Source organism: Vicia villosa, linkage group LG2 (assembly GCF_029867415.1).
Source record: "Vicia villosa cultivar HV-30 ecotype Madison, WI linkage group LG2, Vvil1.0, whole genome shotgun sequence".
NCBI lineage: Eukaryota > Viridiplantae > Streptophyta > Magnoliopsida > Fabales > Fabaceae > Vicia > Vicia villosa.
In genome coordinates, this window is record NC_081181.1 from 53,712,509 (window position 1) to 53,728,268 (window position 15,760).

The window sequence follows — 15,760 nt, forward strand, 5'->3', positions numbered from 1 at the left end:
TAGAACTCGGTACAATGCTGCTTCAATGCCTCCTGATCAGATATCCACTCCCCACTATCATTCTTCAACATAAGAATCCTATTCCTTTTCCTTCTAGAAACAGTTTGCATATGATAAAACTTGGTGTTTCGGTCCCCATCCACAAGCCATTTAGTTCTAGATCTTTGATGCCACATGAGTTTTTCTTGATTCAAAATATAACTCAACTCTTTTTGCAGATTATATTCAAGTCTTCTCATACCCCTAAATTATCATGCAATTGGAGAAGGCATAAGTGAATTAGTCATAGTAAAACAACTCCCTATATATAGATCCAAGCCATAGAACAACATTGTCTTTAATTTTTGTCCTATGACACGGTTGCGATGTTATATTGTTAGTATGAATGATTTATTGTGTTCCTGGTATGATTTAAAGATGCCCAACAAATTTCGTCTGCAATTAATTACTGCAACTGTTGGCTGTTTATAATTCTCTATTTCCTGTAATGCCTCATCTATTGGACAATTTCTGTTGGCTGTTTATAATTCTCTATTTCCTGTAATGCCTCATCTATTGGACAATTTCTGCAGACAATTTCGGTCTGCCTAACCCTAACCACCTTTTCCTTAGATGACCTTTCTTGTCGTTTGAAAATCTCAACAATGGAGGCGAATAAGTTCACTTGGCCACACAAAAAACAGTAAGAGAATAGTCTAAACTTTGGTTTTGTTGCAATGAAGTATATGAAGGCATAACATAAGAATAGAAGTGCTGGAGGAGGCAAGGCGATAGCACCGAAACCACCATATCCTTGGCCCAAGCTACGTCTCTGCTGAACAACAAACAAACTAAGGATTTCATTGTTCGTTATAGGTACAAACATATAGGGCTGAATGCCTGAATATATTTTATATTGGATTTATTACAATCTTCTTCATTCATATCTTAAATAATATTATAAATGTGTAACCCTCACCTCCAAAGAAGACTATTCATAGATGAATAAAATATTTGCAGAACAGAAATCTAAAACTTATAGCATATTCACATATCTACCTCAATCATGAACCAAGCTACTATAGATTATAAACTGTAACCTATAATATTATATGCATATCCTAACCAGGGAATATGCGCAGAAAAAAGCACCTTTTTTCACTTTATCACTGGATTGCGAACTTACTTATCCTTTTGATGAGAATGCCACTACTCTTACTTACTATCTTCAAAGCCCCCTATTGGCGTGTCTGGATCAGGTGAATCGTATACTTAAGCGCTACACGATGGACATGCCAATGGTTATATTCTACTCTGCACTCTTCTAAGGTGATCTGAATCTAGCCTTTTTTTTTGAAGGAAACATATCTAGAGATACACTTTGATTTGTTTTGTTAAACAAAGCACAAATAGTTAAGACATTAGATGCGGGAAGACCACTATAATCAGGACCAGTATAATACATAAGTAGTTGCTTGGTCAACTCCAGCTTTCCCTGTCCTTCTGTTTTAGGAAATCTTTCTCGACTTCACCGGTATGATGCATGGCCAAAGTAATGTTACTGCTTGCTCACAAATTATACAAGATTTAGTTCAATTTGATGGCAAAGCCCGCCAACTATTAGCTAGATGCATGGCATGATTTTGTGAAGCAGCAGAAAGGCGGTGAACAATTACATTCTTGACATGAGCAGCACCCTTTTCACCAGCACGGTTAGCAAGTTCCAAGTACACCAAAGCCTTTATCATGTCTCCATCCTGTACAGATATAGTTTAATACCTCATTTAGAGAGACAGTATAATCTAACATTGTATAGTGAATATTTAGAACAAGGGATGTTCAAAAAAACTGGAAAACCAACAAGAACTGTGAACTGAATCGCACTTAAATGAACCAATCCATTATTTGGGTTCAAGAACCAAAACTGTGATTTACAAACAGTTAGCTAATTGGAACTAAACCTAAATAACCGAACCTAAACTGCAATAACCGAACTGTCCAAACACGACTTACTTTCAAGTTCATTTTCAAATCCAATCTCGTTACACAAGGAGTCCTAAAATCTCACGAACCATAAAATTGAGTCCACCATCTTCAGCTCACTATTTTTCAGCTCATTGTCTCATTTTAGTTTGGATCTGGTTTGTATTCTATTAATTTACAGAAGTCTTGTGAGGTGGGTTTGTGACTTTGTTCTTTGTCCACTACTACCTCATGTATTCTTTTTAGAACGGGTCATTTTCTTAGTTTTCAGATCTACCTCGTTTCTTACTTTATGTAACTATTTGTGGTATCAATTGGATGTTTTGTGTGTGGATTTTGGAATAAAATCATAACAAAAGGAAATGATAATCATGCACCAAATATAATTGTTAGGGAACCTGTCTAAAATTTCTCCTTCTTAGATCTATCCTTTTCTTCTTTCACAATTAATCAACTGCAAAATTTTCTTCTTTAATAATTATATCTAAATTGAGCTTTAGAGGAGGCAGATTTGAGGAATATGCAGAAAATTGTTTTAGATATAGAATAGAAGAAACAATTAAAAGGAAAACAGTTGTGAATTCTTTTTTGGGAATGAAATGATAGATCTAAATAGAAAAACTGAGGTAGGTTGTGATCTCGTTCTACAGTTGGTGAGCTCATTCTTCTGTTCTGATATGGTTTTGGTTTGGTTTGGTTTGGGTAGAAAATACAGAACCGGCTCACCGAACTGTTATGACAATTTAGTTCGGTTCAGGGCAACAAATATTTAACGGTTTGGTTCGATTTTGTGGACTGTTGTGGTAGTTTGGTTCAATTCGGTTCAGTTTTTCCCCTGAACCAAACCATGAACAGGCCTAATTAGAACATTTTAGTTGTTAATAATCATTGCCAATTTACCATAACAGTTTGGTTCACTTTTTCTGAACTTTTGTGGCAGTTCAGTTCAATTCGGTTCAGTTTTCTCCCTGAACCAAACCATGAACAGGCCACATTAGAACATTTTAGTTGTTAATAATCATTGCCAAAATACCATAACTTTTAGTTATTGCCAACAGCTATTCCAATAATATAAATTGATTCCCGATAAGATTGTCTGAATAAATTCAACCAATAGCAAATATGCAGAAACACATAGAAAAACATGGAATGACAGAAGTTGAAAAGAAAAATCACCTAAAGTAAATAAGCAATACAAGTTAAAAACATATTTTGCAAGAGTCAGTGTGAATGCCTATATCTCTTAACAGAGATATGGAACATAGAGCTCAATGTAAACAAAAAACATTGAGTGGAACCAAAATAGATGAGAAAAGTCATACAAAAAAATGTATCAAATGACTGCCTACAATTTCTAATTAACAAGTTTAAAAAACAAATAAGAGGCAAAGATTACATATTTAAAAAAGGTGCCATGCTCAAATTGATTTTGGCACATAATAAAAGTAGAGGTATTAGGTATAGCAAAAAGGGATAAATACTTACAGAATAAAGAGCAAGTCCATGCTCAAACTGAGCTTTACTATGACCACGATCGGCAGCCCGCTTCATCCACTTTCTTGCTAATTGATGATTGCGCGTCAGGCCTTCCCCTAAAGAGTAACATAAGGATGTATTGTACATAGCACGCACATACCCACCTTCTGCAGCTTTCATATACCACTTAACCTAATCCAAGGGAAAACTTGTTAAAAGCAAAAATCGGAATATAATATTATGAATCTATGATAATAAAAGAACAATATATATGCAATATAATATGTCAATTTTCAAACATAGATATCCATGCAGATTCCTCAATCCCTCCCTGATTATTTGTAATTAAAAATTGCAGTAGATAAAATGAATAGAGATAGAGCACCAACAGCTTCTCTTATATTGCTTCTACTTCCACCATCTCGATGAAGACAAAGAGCAAGCTGGTATTGGGCACGCACATTCCCACCTTTGGAAGCTTTATATAACCATTTCAAAGCTTGCTCAGTGTTTGGAGGTTCAACTACATAGCAATATACCTTAGTCAGACATGAATTATCATCAAAATTTCCTTTGCCATTCTAAGAATACACCAAAACTGATCAAAACTCACAAATGATACAAGATGATTTTGGATATAAATAACAGAAAGAGCAAAAATTAGGTACAAAATGGAAAATAGAAAACCTTGAAGATATGAAATCCCCAAATTACACTGTGCAGAAGGATTTCCAAGGTGAGCAGCCATGAGATACAAATCAAGAGCCTTAATCTTCTCTCCTCTCTCCCAATAAATAAGACCAGCATCCACCATCGCAAGAGCGGAGCCACGAGCAGCGGCTTTCGTGAACATATCAAGCGCCTTCTCCGTATTCCGACAAACTCCTCGCTTTCCGTGTTTGAACCGTTTCCCCCACATAAGCATCACCATCGCCTCTCTCAACGGCTGTAAGGCCTCGCACCATGACCGACATACGAGCGACGCTGCTTGGAGGTTCGGCTGGTCGAAGGAGGCTGCGATTTTGGTTAGAACGTCGTACGGGAGGGAGGAGAAATCGGTTTGTTCGGCGGTGGATGGAGAAGGTTTAGAGGGCGGTGGACGGGAACAGAGACGGACGGAACGGGAGGAGTATGCGGCGGATGATTCGGGAGCGGTTAGGTTTGGAAGAGGGAGAGAGGTGAAGCGGGAGGAAGAGGAGATACACGGCCAGGTTTGGAATTTCTTCATCTGTGTAGTGGTTGAAGGTTTGAAGGAACAGTTGAGACTTTCGAGATGGATGAAAGCAGTGTTATTCGTTTCATTGCAGATATTAATAAAAACAAATATTATTAATTATAGCAGCTTTCAACCACTGTACTTCCTTAGTCAATTTTAATTTTCTTTTACAGAGTGGTCTTCTTCCTTGCGTACAGACTACTTCACCCGAGAGAGTTACTGTTTCACGTAGTCTCCGAAAATTGATCCTATGCTCTTTCAAACTCAGAACCTCAAGAGGAGCAAACCCTTGAGACCCAAACTCCCTCTCACTGGGTCAATCCTCTCGGTCGCTTTCAAACTATTTTTTTTTTCCAAAAACTATTCTTAATTAAATGAACGTGTGATTTTTCTATATCACAATTTGCTTCTCTATGATGCCATCTCTCCTATGTAAAATCTGGCCATTAAATTTAAATCTAATGGCTAAATTTTCTTATACCTTTTTCTCTCTCTTCTGATTAGATTAATTTAAGGGTGTAAATTGCAGTTGAATGGGGAAGGAGACCTCAAGCAGGAGAGGATCAAGATCCTTTAAGAACAAGTGGGATAATTTTTGGACTAATACTAATATTTCAAACTATCCTATTCAATGTCCATCATAATAAAATCTATTAGAAAGAGGAATTTATCATCTTTAAAGGATATTTTAAACTACTTTAGATGAACGTTTGATTGATTTGTCTGTTTTATATTGGAATTATTAACTTTTTTATAATTGATAAAAGGTATAAGATTTAGGTTTGCGCCTAAATCAATGTGTTTTTTCCACATTTACATTATCTATAGTGATGGGCAATATAATCCTTCCCAGATCATTTGCCTTCTGAAGTAAAATTCTTATTTATATTGTCTATAGTGACAAGTAATGTAATCCTTCCTGAATCATTTGCCTTCTTAGGTAGAATTCTTTGAATGATAGTGTTACAGCTTTCTTCCAACTAAATTGTTTCTAAAAAATATACTTGCTTTTCTTTGTCAGAATTTTCATGAATTTAGAATAGGTAGGCATTTTCTCTAATGCCTTAGATGATGGTATATTGATATGTAATCTTTTGAAAATATCTAAAAACCTTGCATGCTGCATTTTTTCATCTTTCTGTTAGAACAAGAATTGTTCTGATCAATATTCTTAGTTTTGATGATAACAATGTATATGAATTTTGTATAAGACAATTTGGTACTCTAATCCTATGCATTTTCCATTTCAGGAAATATATGATGAGTATGCACAATTCAGCGCTAAGAAGCACTGACTCAGAAGGTTCAGTATGCAACATCAGAACATGCTCTCGCAAGACATCAGAAGATGGTCAAGCAGAATCAGAACATGGTCTATTGAAGCATCAGAAGAACTTGAGATCAGAAGCATAAGCACTGAAGTTCTTATGGTATTACGCTAGAAGCACTTCAAAGTCAGAAGACAAGAAGATGCTCTGCACCAAGCTGTTTGACTCTGATTAATTCAAACTTTGTATCTACAAAGATTAGATCAGAAGCAAGCACAAGATGGCAGGCTACGCTGACTGACAAAAGGAACGTTAGAAGCTATTAAAGGCAAAGTCAGTTAAAGCAGGAAAAGCAAGGCTCGAGGTAGTTGACAAAAGAGTGAAACATTAAATGCAATGCTGTACGGATCACGCAACGCATTAAATGCTCCCAACAGTCATCTTCTCAAAACGCCTATAAATAGTGAAGTTCTGATCAGAAGCAAGGTTACCAATTTGCGAACAACACTTTCAAACTTGCTAAAACTCTGCTGAACTCAAAAGCTATCAAACTTCATCTTCAACCTCACATTACTGTTGTAATATCTTAGTGAGATTTAAGCTTAGAACTTAAGAGAAATATCACAGTTGTGATATAGCTTATTAAGAAGCATTGTAATACTCTTGTAAGAATTTGTTTACATTAATTTGTAAAAGGTTCCTAGAGTGATCAAGGTGTGATCAGAATACTCTAGAAGACTTAGAAGGTATCTAAGTGGAAAACCATTGTAATCAAGGTTGATTAGTGGATTAAATCCTCAGGTGAGGTAAATCACTCTAAGGGGGTGGACTGGAGTAGTTTCGTTAACAACGAACCATGATAAAAATCATTGTGCAATTGTTTTTATCTTAAGAGTTTTTAAAGTCACACTTATTCAAACCCCCCTTTCTAAGTGTTTTTCTATCCTTCACTTTCTTGGTTGGAGCGTGTGGATAACGTAAATTTTGAGTAGGTGGATTCTTCTAATTACTTTTCGCATCCCTTGTTTTTTGACTTTTTTTTGTCTTTTCACTTTTTTTTCTCCAACTTTTTTTTCTCAATTCTTTTATTATCTTCTTATGTTTCTTTTTCACCTTCTTCTTTCTCTTATTTTCTCTCGACTCATAACAACTTTTCAAGCTCCACATTTTCATTGTTTCCACTCACTTTTCTATTTTTAGCTGCAATTATCCTTTGGGTTAGTTTTAGTGTTGGCATTAAATGCTCATTTTTGTTGGTAAGACAGTTGCTTGACTATATGAGTTTCGAGATTTTTGATTGAAACATCAATGTTCTTTTGGTTTGCTATAGAAAACTACATAAACCAATTCAGAGTGTCCTCCAATTTCGAAGTTATGTCTTGGATAGGAGCATTTTTGTTGTAACTTTAGTACGGTTGTTGTCTGTTGGATGGTCATACATCTTGTCATTAACCTTGATTGTTAATGATGATTTGGCATCAAATGTTGTTTGTTTCCCTTTTGGAAATTGTTGTTTTGATATTTCTCTTGTCTTTGTTGGTTTCCCAAAAACTTCACTTCTTCCTTTGACGGAGGACAATAACTTGTGAGATGATCTTCATTGCACAACTAACAATAAGAAACTTGTCTATCTTTAGGCACCTTTTGCATCTTTTTGAGTTGTTGTGGAAGTTTTGGCATTTGCTTTGTTAGTTCATTCACAGTTTGAGTCAATAACTTGTTCTAAGCTAGAATTACATAATTTTTATTCAGTTCAATAATCTCAATTTTTCTATGTGAAGGATTTCTATTATACTGACCTTGATGGTCATTTAGTATCATTTTTTAGATAATAGCTATTGTGTCTTTAGAACTCATGGACATTAATGGGCCATTTGCAGTTGCCTCCAATTGTTGTAGTATGTTACACAAGATGTGAATTTCTAAAAGATTATCATAATCAAGATTAGGACATCTTCTCAGCATAAAATTTTATCTTTCCCATGTTTCATACAGTGTTTCAGTTGATCCTTGAGAAAATACAACAATAGTGGTATTTGTTTTTGTTCCGTATCGGAACCAAGAATATGTGGAGTCACAAAAGCTATGGTGGAGGCGATCTTTTTATGCGACAGAGCGGAAGGGTGTACCTGCAAGGTTAGAACTCTAACGCTCAATTCACCATGTGAATGATGAAAGAGTGTCCAAATTGTGTTTGAAACCCTTTTATCTGAAATGGTCTCGCGTATATAGGTGTTTGCCTTGGAAATTGGTAAACAACGCTAGTTTCCTTTTAAAGGTTACTTTGCGAGATCGACTAGGGAATCTTAGAACAGCGCATTTGATTCAAAGAGTTTTTGAAAGAGTTTTCAAATATTTTTGTTTGAAAGGAGGTGCTTGACACGGCGCCAAACACTCTCAACATCGAAATTGATGTTTTTGCAAATGGTTGTGAAAGATCAAAACGAAAAGTTAAACATAAGCACGTAAAGAAAATGACAAAGCTTGAATGTAAATGGCATAACATTAAAATTTGTATTAATAGTAGGTGATTCAAACATACATAGCCCTTGTTGGACTCATTTCGCTCGTCCGCTTGGGTACTCTGAGTGTTTAGCGTATAGGCGTTTGCAAGTTTGAACCCCTAAAACTATGTACAAAGTTCTTTATTTATAATACAGAAAAATAACTACTTTATGGTGATTTTCGACCTACTAGAACTCCACGTTCTTCTTTCTAACTCCCCCCTGAAGACCCACGTTCTTCATTCGTATTTCCTTTCCCTCCAAAAACCCTAACTGTCATGATCTGTGTTGTTTACTTAGTCTTGGAATTTTGGGCGCTTTCAGACCCAATTGACTATAGATGGAGTCTTTCTTGGTCGACTAGAACTATGGTCAACTTGGGTACTTCTCTCTCAAAGTCGAACCCTTTGGATTCCTTTCTCTTGGCTGGATTTTAGTCTTTGTCGAAAATCCCAGCCAACAAATTGCCCCACAAAATGTCCTTTTCGACTGAAATGGGAGAAACAGACATTTTTAGCCTTTCTTTCTTAATGCGTACTGACGTCATCTTAATCATGACTTTTCCCTTAGACGTCACGTATGCAAGCATGCAACCACTTCCCTACCTTTTAGCTTCAACTTCCTAGGACAAACGTGGCCCCCGGCTCCACACCTGGCACGTGTTCACCATGTACCCACACTTTTCCCACTTTCTTTCCAAACGTTTGAGTTCTTTAGTAGTATAAATACACTCTTCATTTCTTCAGTTTCCTTTTTACGCTTTCTTTGTATCCTTAAGCCTTCATTTTAGAACTTCACAAAGCACTCAACGTTTTTGCTACTTTCCTTCTCAAACCTTCGTAACTCTCAATGGCTGGCTCTAACCAAATCGTTGAACAACTCCAACATCCTCACACTACTCCCTTGGTTTATGTCATGGGTAATGTTTTCCTACACTTTCAACAGCCATTTGTGCTAGAACCTCCTCTTACACATGAAGGCAAAATGAGTATCTTCTGCTCGCAGGTTTTACTCTCTTTTCTCCTTAAGAACAATGGTCACGCCCTTCTAGGTCCTGTTCTTGATGAAGTGAGAGATGTTAAGAAACTAAAGAAATGTTTTCCCATTCATTCTCGAACTAGACCCCCTGTCTTCATTAAGAAACCCCTTGATCTCAGCCCTCTCTACAAAACTATCAGGATTTTTCGTTCTGCTCCTATTGTTAAACAGGACTTTATTGCCTGGTTAAACAAGATTGAGAAAGTGAAAGGTGACACTTGGAAGCAACAGTGTATCTTCGACGTGATTAAACTCTCTAGGGTTGGCCCCACCTACTGTTCCAACTTTTTGGTCTCCTCCCTCTACTTCTAGGAAGGTTCAACCAACAGCTTCCACCTTCCATGAAACATGCTTACGCCCATATTGTTCGACATTGCAACCATCATTGGTCTGCGACCGACTGGCGAATCTTTCAAACCCACTGCTGCTGCAAATCAAAATCCAGTTTTTAGAGATGGTGGTAGCAATAACAAACCTCAATTGTTCTATGGACAATACTTCGACTTTTGGAAAATTCGTATGAAGGCTCACTTAGAAGCACAAGAAGATGAAGTATGGGAGGCTGTCATATAAGGTCCTTTTGTTCCTGTAACTGTCGTCAATGGTGTTGGATCAGATAAGCCTAAAGCTTCATGGGATGATAACGATAGAAATAAGGTTCTTGCTGACAAAAAGGCTATCAATCTTCTTCAAGGAGCACTTAGTATGGACGAGTTCTTTCGTGTTTCGGCATGTACAACGGCTAAACAAATATGGGATACATTAGTAGAAACTCATGAAGGAACCGTTGAAGTTAAGAGATCTCGATTAAATAATTTGAGTCAAGAATATGAGTTATTTAGAATGCCGCCCGGAGAATCCATCCTTGATTTACAAAAAAGATTCGTTCACTTAATAAATCATTTAAGTGCTCTTGGAAAGAAAGTCTCTACCGAGGAACAAAATCTAAAGGTGCTTAGATTCTTAACAAGAGAATGGCAACCAAAAGTAACGGCGATATCCTAGAAGAAGAATCTATCTAGAATGACTTCCGTAACATTGTTCGGAAAACTTCAAGAATATGAAATGGAACTCAGAAGACTTGAAACGCATGAAATTCAAGTAAAAGATTCAAAAGACATTGCCTTAAAGACGAGAATCAAACATCATGATAGCAATCAAGAAGAGTCCACTAGTGAAGAAGATGATGATTTTATCAAGAAATTTGAAAAGTTTCTAAGAAAAGAAAGGAAAAAGGAGATCATTAAAGGGGAAGCACCAACAAGGAAGGTTAAATGTTTTGAATGTGGAGAAAAAGGACATGTCAAAATTGAATGTTCTACACTTGAAAAGAAGAATAAATACTTCAAGAGAAATAAGGATAAAAACTCAAAGAAATCATATATAGCATGGGAATATAATGAAGTAAGTTCATCTTCCGATTCCAAAAGCAAAGAATATGCAAATCTAGCATTCATGGCTTCACACCATTCAGATGATGAAAACCACGAGGTTAGTAATAAACTTTCCATTTATGATCATGATGCACAAGGTTCCATAAACGAACTATTAAATGAATGCGAAATGCTATATAGAACCATATCAACACAAGAGAAATAAATCAAATCTCTTGAAGAGAAAATTGATACTATGCAAAAAGATTTCGAGATTGAAAAGAAACAATATGTTGATAAAGAAAAACAAAAATCTACATGTAATAATTGTGAATCTATTTCTTTTCAAATTGTCCAATTAAAGAGAGTCCTAGAAAGATATGAAAAAATGACAAATTGGTTTAGAGGGTGTCCTTAGTCAACAAAGATATTCTAATGATAAAAGTGGGCTTGGTTATTCAAAGTTCTCAAAACCAAGTTCTAACAAAACTGTTTATGTTAAGGCTAGTGACCAAACATCCCAAGAGAAAGTTAACAAGCCTAAAGTGTTTCATCACCATCCTAAGAAAATATTTCCTAAAAAGAAACCTTATGTTCCTAGATATAGAAGTAATTTTGTTCCTACATGTTTTTATTGTGGTATAAGTGGCCATACACCTAATGCTTGCTATGTTAGAAATTTTAGTGTGGCAAGTGGTCATTATGTGTGGGTTAAGAAAGGAACTAACTATGATGGATCCAAAGCACATTGGGTACCAAATCAAACTTAATTTGTTTTGTAGGTTTGCTTAAGGACCACTTAAAATCTATGGTGTTTTTTGGTAAGTGGTGGTTCTAAGCATTTGATGAGAGACATAAACTAACTTTCAAATCTAGTTCTAAAAGTCCAAGGATTATTTCATACGGAGAGTACCTTAAAGGAAGAATTCTTGGCATTGGCAAAATTGAAGTACTAACTTTCACATCCATTTGAAGATGTACTTGATGTTGAAAGACTAAAGAAAAATCTTCTAAGCAAAAGCCAACTTTGTGACAAAGGCTTCAAAATCATATTCACCAAAGATGAATGTTTTGATGAAGTCATTCATGAGGCAAAACTCATAGGTAAGAATTATTTTTATTTTCGTAAATTTCTCTACATTTTTAAAAAAAAGTCTTTTCCCATCCTCTTTGCTAATGACAAAGGGGGAGAAGATTTATATATATATATATATATATATATATATATATATATATATATATATATATATATATGTGTGTGTGTGTGTGTGTGTGTGTGTGTGTGTGTATGCTTGTCTCTAACTATTGCAGCCCAAAAGAAATATACAAAATCTGTATGAATCAAGGGAGAGTTTTGATCAAGGGGGAGTTATCAAAGATAGGGGGAGCATTCACATAAGAGATTCAAGTTTTTCAAGATATCCAAGCACTTCAAATTTCAATGGTTTGTCATCATCAAAAAGGGGGAGAATGTGAAGTCAAGACACTCCGTCTATTTTGTTTTAATGAAGACAAAATGAATGTCAAATAATCATATCAAAAAGTATGGAAAAAGCTTCAAGAACAATGTATCAATTCAAGTGTCCAAGTCTTATCATGAGCAAAAGCTAGCACCAAATTATTCAAGATTAAAGTTGAAGACTAAGCATGGATCTTGATTGATAGAGGTACAAGCATGTCATTATATTGATAATTTTAGTGCTCAAATTATTCTCCAAAAAATCACTTGCATGCATTGGTCATTTGTGTTCAAAATCACTTTCAAATATTTTTTTTAATCATATTTGAACCATGTTAATTCTCTTTTAAATATAATTTTTTTATCATGTTTGAACCATATTAAATCACTTTCAAATATAATATATTGACTTGAATAAATCAATAAATGTTGCATTAGGTTGGTTCTAATAATTAGACAATTCTTTAAATATTTTAATTTTTTCAAACATGCAGTTTTTGGTAAATTATGGCCTTTTTAGCAGCCATAACAGCACAAAAACCGCCACAATTTACACCGTTTTGAAACAGTATTTTTTTAATTTGAAATTTGAAAAATGTTGCAAACTTGTTAAGTCAAGTGACCGTTTTAACTGACTTAAGAAGTGCTGTACAGAATTTAAAATTATGTTTTTTCATGAACCATTGTTATTTTAAACTATTGCAAACCTTCATGAAAATGTCTCAAAACTTACCATGTTTCATAGAGGTGTTATGCACTTATAAATACATGAAATTTCAAATTAAAAATCACCTCTTCCATTGCAATTTAACATCATATTTTTCACTCAAATTTTCAAACAAGTGTTTTTGTTCTTAATATTTCATAAAGAATTTTCTACATGTATGTTCATAACATTCTAGAAAATTCATATCATTCTCATAAACACTTGAGCACTATATTTTCATCATAAATTGCTTGTTTGGAAGAGAAGATCAATCCTAGTGATTGATATATGTTCATCAACATTACTACTCAAATATATTTGGTTATTATTGACTTGCTATCCAGGATTGTTGGAAGCAAGGGTTTTTTATTAGTGAGAGGATTGTTCTCATAATCAATTTATTAAATCCAAGAGGATTATTCTTGGTGGTTGAAATCTTGTTGTCCAGGATTGTTGGAAACAAGTGAGTCATTAAGGGAGGATTGTTCTCTTAGTGTACTTAGTGAAAATCTAAGAGGATTATTCTTGGTGTTTGGTTTGTCTCGTGTAAGTCACAAACAATAGTAAAATCTCTTTCATGTTGAAAGGGGACTGGAGTACTCTCGGACTGTGAGGGGGACCAGTATACATCATTGTGTTCTTTACATTTCCGCATTTACCGCTTTCACAAATCATAACCAGAAAAGAAAGTAACACATTTCCAAACTCTTGCACCAAACCAGAAAAATAAGAACAACTTGTTTCTAAAACCGAATAAAATTTCAAGGTCCTAATTCACCCCCTCTTAGGCGCACACTTCGTACTTACAGCTTCTACAAACCCAAAGATAACCTGGTCTTGTGGTTTGCAAGCTTTGATGAGGAAGAATGCTATAGATGTGGAAAGAAAGGCCACGGGTCTAAGGTGTGTAGAATACCAAAACATTTGTGTAAAAGACAAATGACATATGTAGAGGAAAAGGGAAAAGAAGTGAGTTTTAATAAGATTGAACCCAGAAATGATAATATCTATTTTCAGATTGTTGATTTTGTTGGAGATGAAACAGATTAGGTAACTATTTAAAATTATGTATTTGAATAATGTTTGGTGTGCTTGTATTAATTTTATATTTGAAATATGTATCAACTTAGGAATTTGTATGTTGTATAGGTGTATCTTATGTTTTCATGAAATAATAATGTTAAATATGTTGTTAATTTACTATATTTAATCTTATTTTTATTTTAAGAAGGTTAGACATGGAACATGTCAAAGACATTTGCATTCCGAACAGTGGAACTACACACACAATCCTCAAAAGTAAAATATATTTTACTGAAATAAATCCCAATAAAGGTGTAATAAATACGATCTCATGTCCTGCAGATTTGATTGAAGGAACAGGTAATGATATGTTCATATTACCTAATGGGATAACATTTGTTATTAATAATGCTTTATACTCTCCAAAATCAAAAAGAAATTTGTTGAGTTTTAATGACATATATTGTCAAGGATATGATACTGAAATTGCAACTGAAGGCAATATGAAATACATTAATATTACTTCTAATGTTTTGGGAAAGAAGAAAACTTTTGAGAAACTACCAAAATTGCCTTCTAGATTACGTTACACATATATACATGAAATTGAATGCAATTTAGTAGTAAAAGAAGATCCCAAAATTGTGACTTTATGGCATGACCTTTTAGGTCACCCTCGTTCAACAATGATGCGTAAAATAGTTAAAAGTGCACATGGTCATCCATTGAAAAGTTTAAAACTTGTTAGAACATGAAATGTTCTGATCATATTTTCTAGTTTTGATGATAACATTAGGAATGAATTTTGTATAAGACAATGTGGTACTCCAATAAATTGCGTTTTCCATTTCAGGGAAAGTATAAAAAAGTACACACTACATTAGCTTTTAAATGCTCTGACTCAGAAGTTCTGGATGACATCATCAGAACATGATCTTGAAGACACCAGAAGATGGTCTTGAAGTTTTTAGATCATGACAAGCAGAAGCAAGTTCTGAAGCTCTAAAGGTATCACGCTCTGAAGAACTTCCAAAAGCTGAAGTTCTAACACTGCACCAAATGCTGGAAACTTTGAGATTCAAAGAAGACTTGCAAAGTCTGAATCTAGAAGAAAGCAAATGATGAAAAGACTAAATAGACTAGTCTATGTGTCTGACAAAAGGAACGTTGGAAGTATAGCTACAAAAAGCAAAGTCAGAAGTAACAGTTATTGCAAGGCTCGAGGTAGTTGACAAAAGTCTGAAACATTAAATGCAACGTTGTACTGTACATGCAAAGCATTAAATGCAGAACTGTTCAACGGTCATATTCTCATGCCTATAAAAGGAAGATGTCAGCAAGGAAAAATGTTAGAAAAGCATACGTTCATTTTTCATATACTCATCATCTGACTCTGAACCTTTCTCACGCTAAAAGCTCAAAAACAAAGAATCAATCTTCATCTTCAAGCTCACATACTTTTGTATACTTAGTGAGATTTAGAACTTAAGCTTAAGAGAAAAATCACTTGGTGATTACAACTTTATTAGAAGCAACATTAATCTCTTGTATTTGATTATATCTTTGTAAACCAAAATTCCTTGAGTGGTCAAATTGTGATCTGTAGACTCAAGAAGAATTAGAGGTTGATATAAGTGGAGAACCATTGTAATCATTTTTTATTAGTGGATTAAATCCTCAGTGGAGGTAAATCACCTGTGAGGGTGGACTGGAGGTAGTTTGAGTTCAAACGAAC

At 34.8% G+C, this 15,760-nt stretch overlaps 1 protein-coding gene across 1 annotated transcript; it reads right to left on the bottom strand.

Annotated features, from left to right (window-relative positions):
* Positions 1-1,309: 1,309 nt before the first annotated feature.
* Positions 1,310-4,747, bottom strand: LOC131650647 (F-box protein At1g70590). Its single transcript, XM_058920353.1, has 4 exons — positions 4,126-4,747; positions 3,828-3,961; positions 3,448-3,630; positions 1,310-1,736 (listed from the first exon to the last, which is right to left on the bottom strand). The coding sequence occupies exons 1-4, from the start codon at positions 4,664-4,666 to the stop codon at positions 1,572-1,574; spliced, it is 1,023 nt and encodes a 340-aa protein (XP_058776336.1). The 5' UTR covers positions 4,667-4,747; the 3' UTR covers positions 1,310-1,571.
* Positions 4,748-15,760: the final 11,013 nt, after the last annotated feature.

Coding starts and splice junctions, on each gene's coding strand:
- LOC131650647 (XM_058920353.1), bottom strand. CDS start 4,666: ATGAAGAAATTCCAAACCTGGCCGTGTATCTCCTCTTCCTCCCGCTTC. Junction 3,631..3,827: donor GAAGCAATATAAGAGAAGCT/GTTGGTGCTCTA, acceptor CCCTTGGATTAG/GTTAAGTGGTATATGAAAGC. Junction 1,737..3,447: donor ATGGACTTGCTCTTTATTCT/GTAAGTATTTAT, acceptor ATATCTGTACAG/GATGGAGACATGATAAAGGC.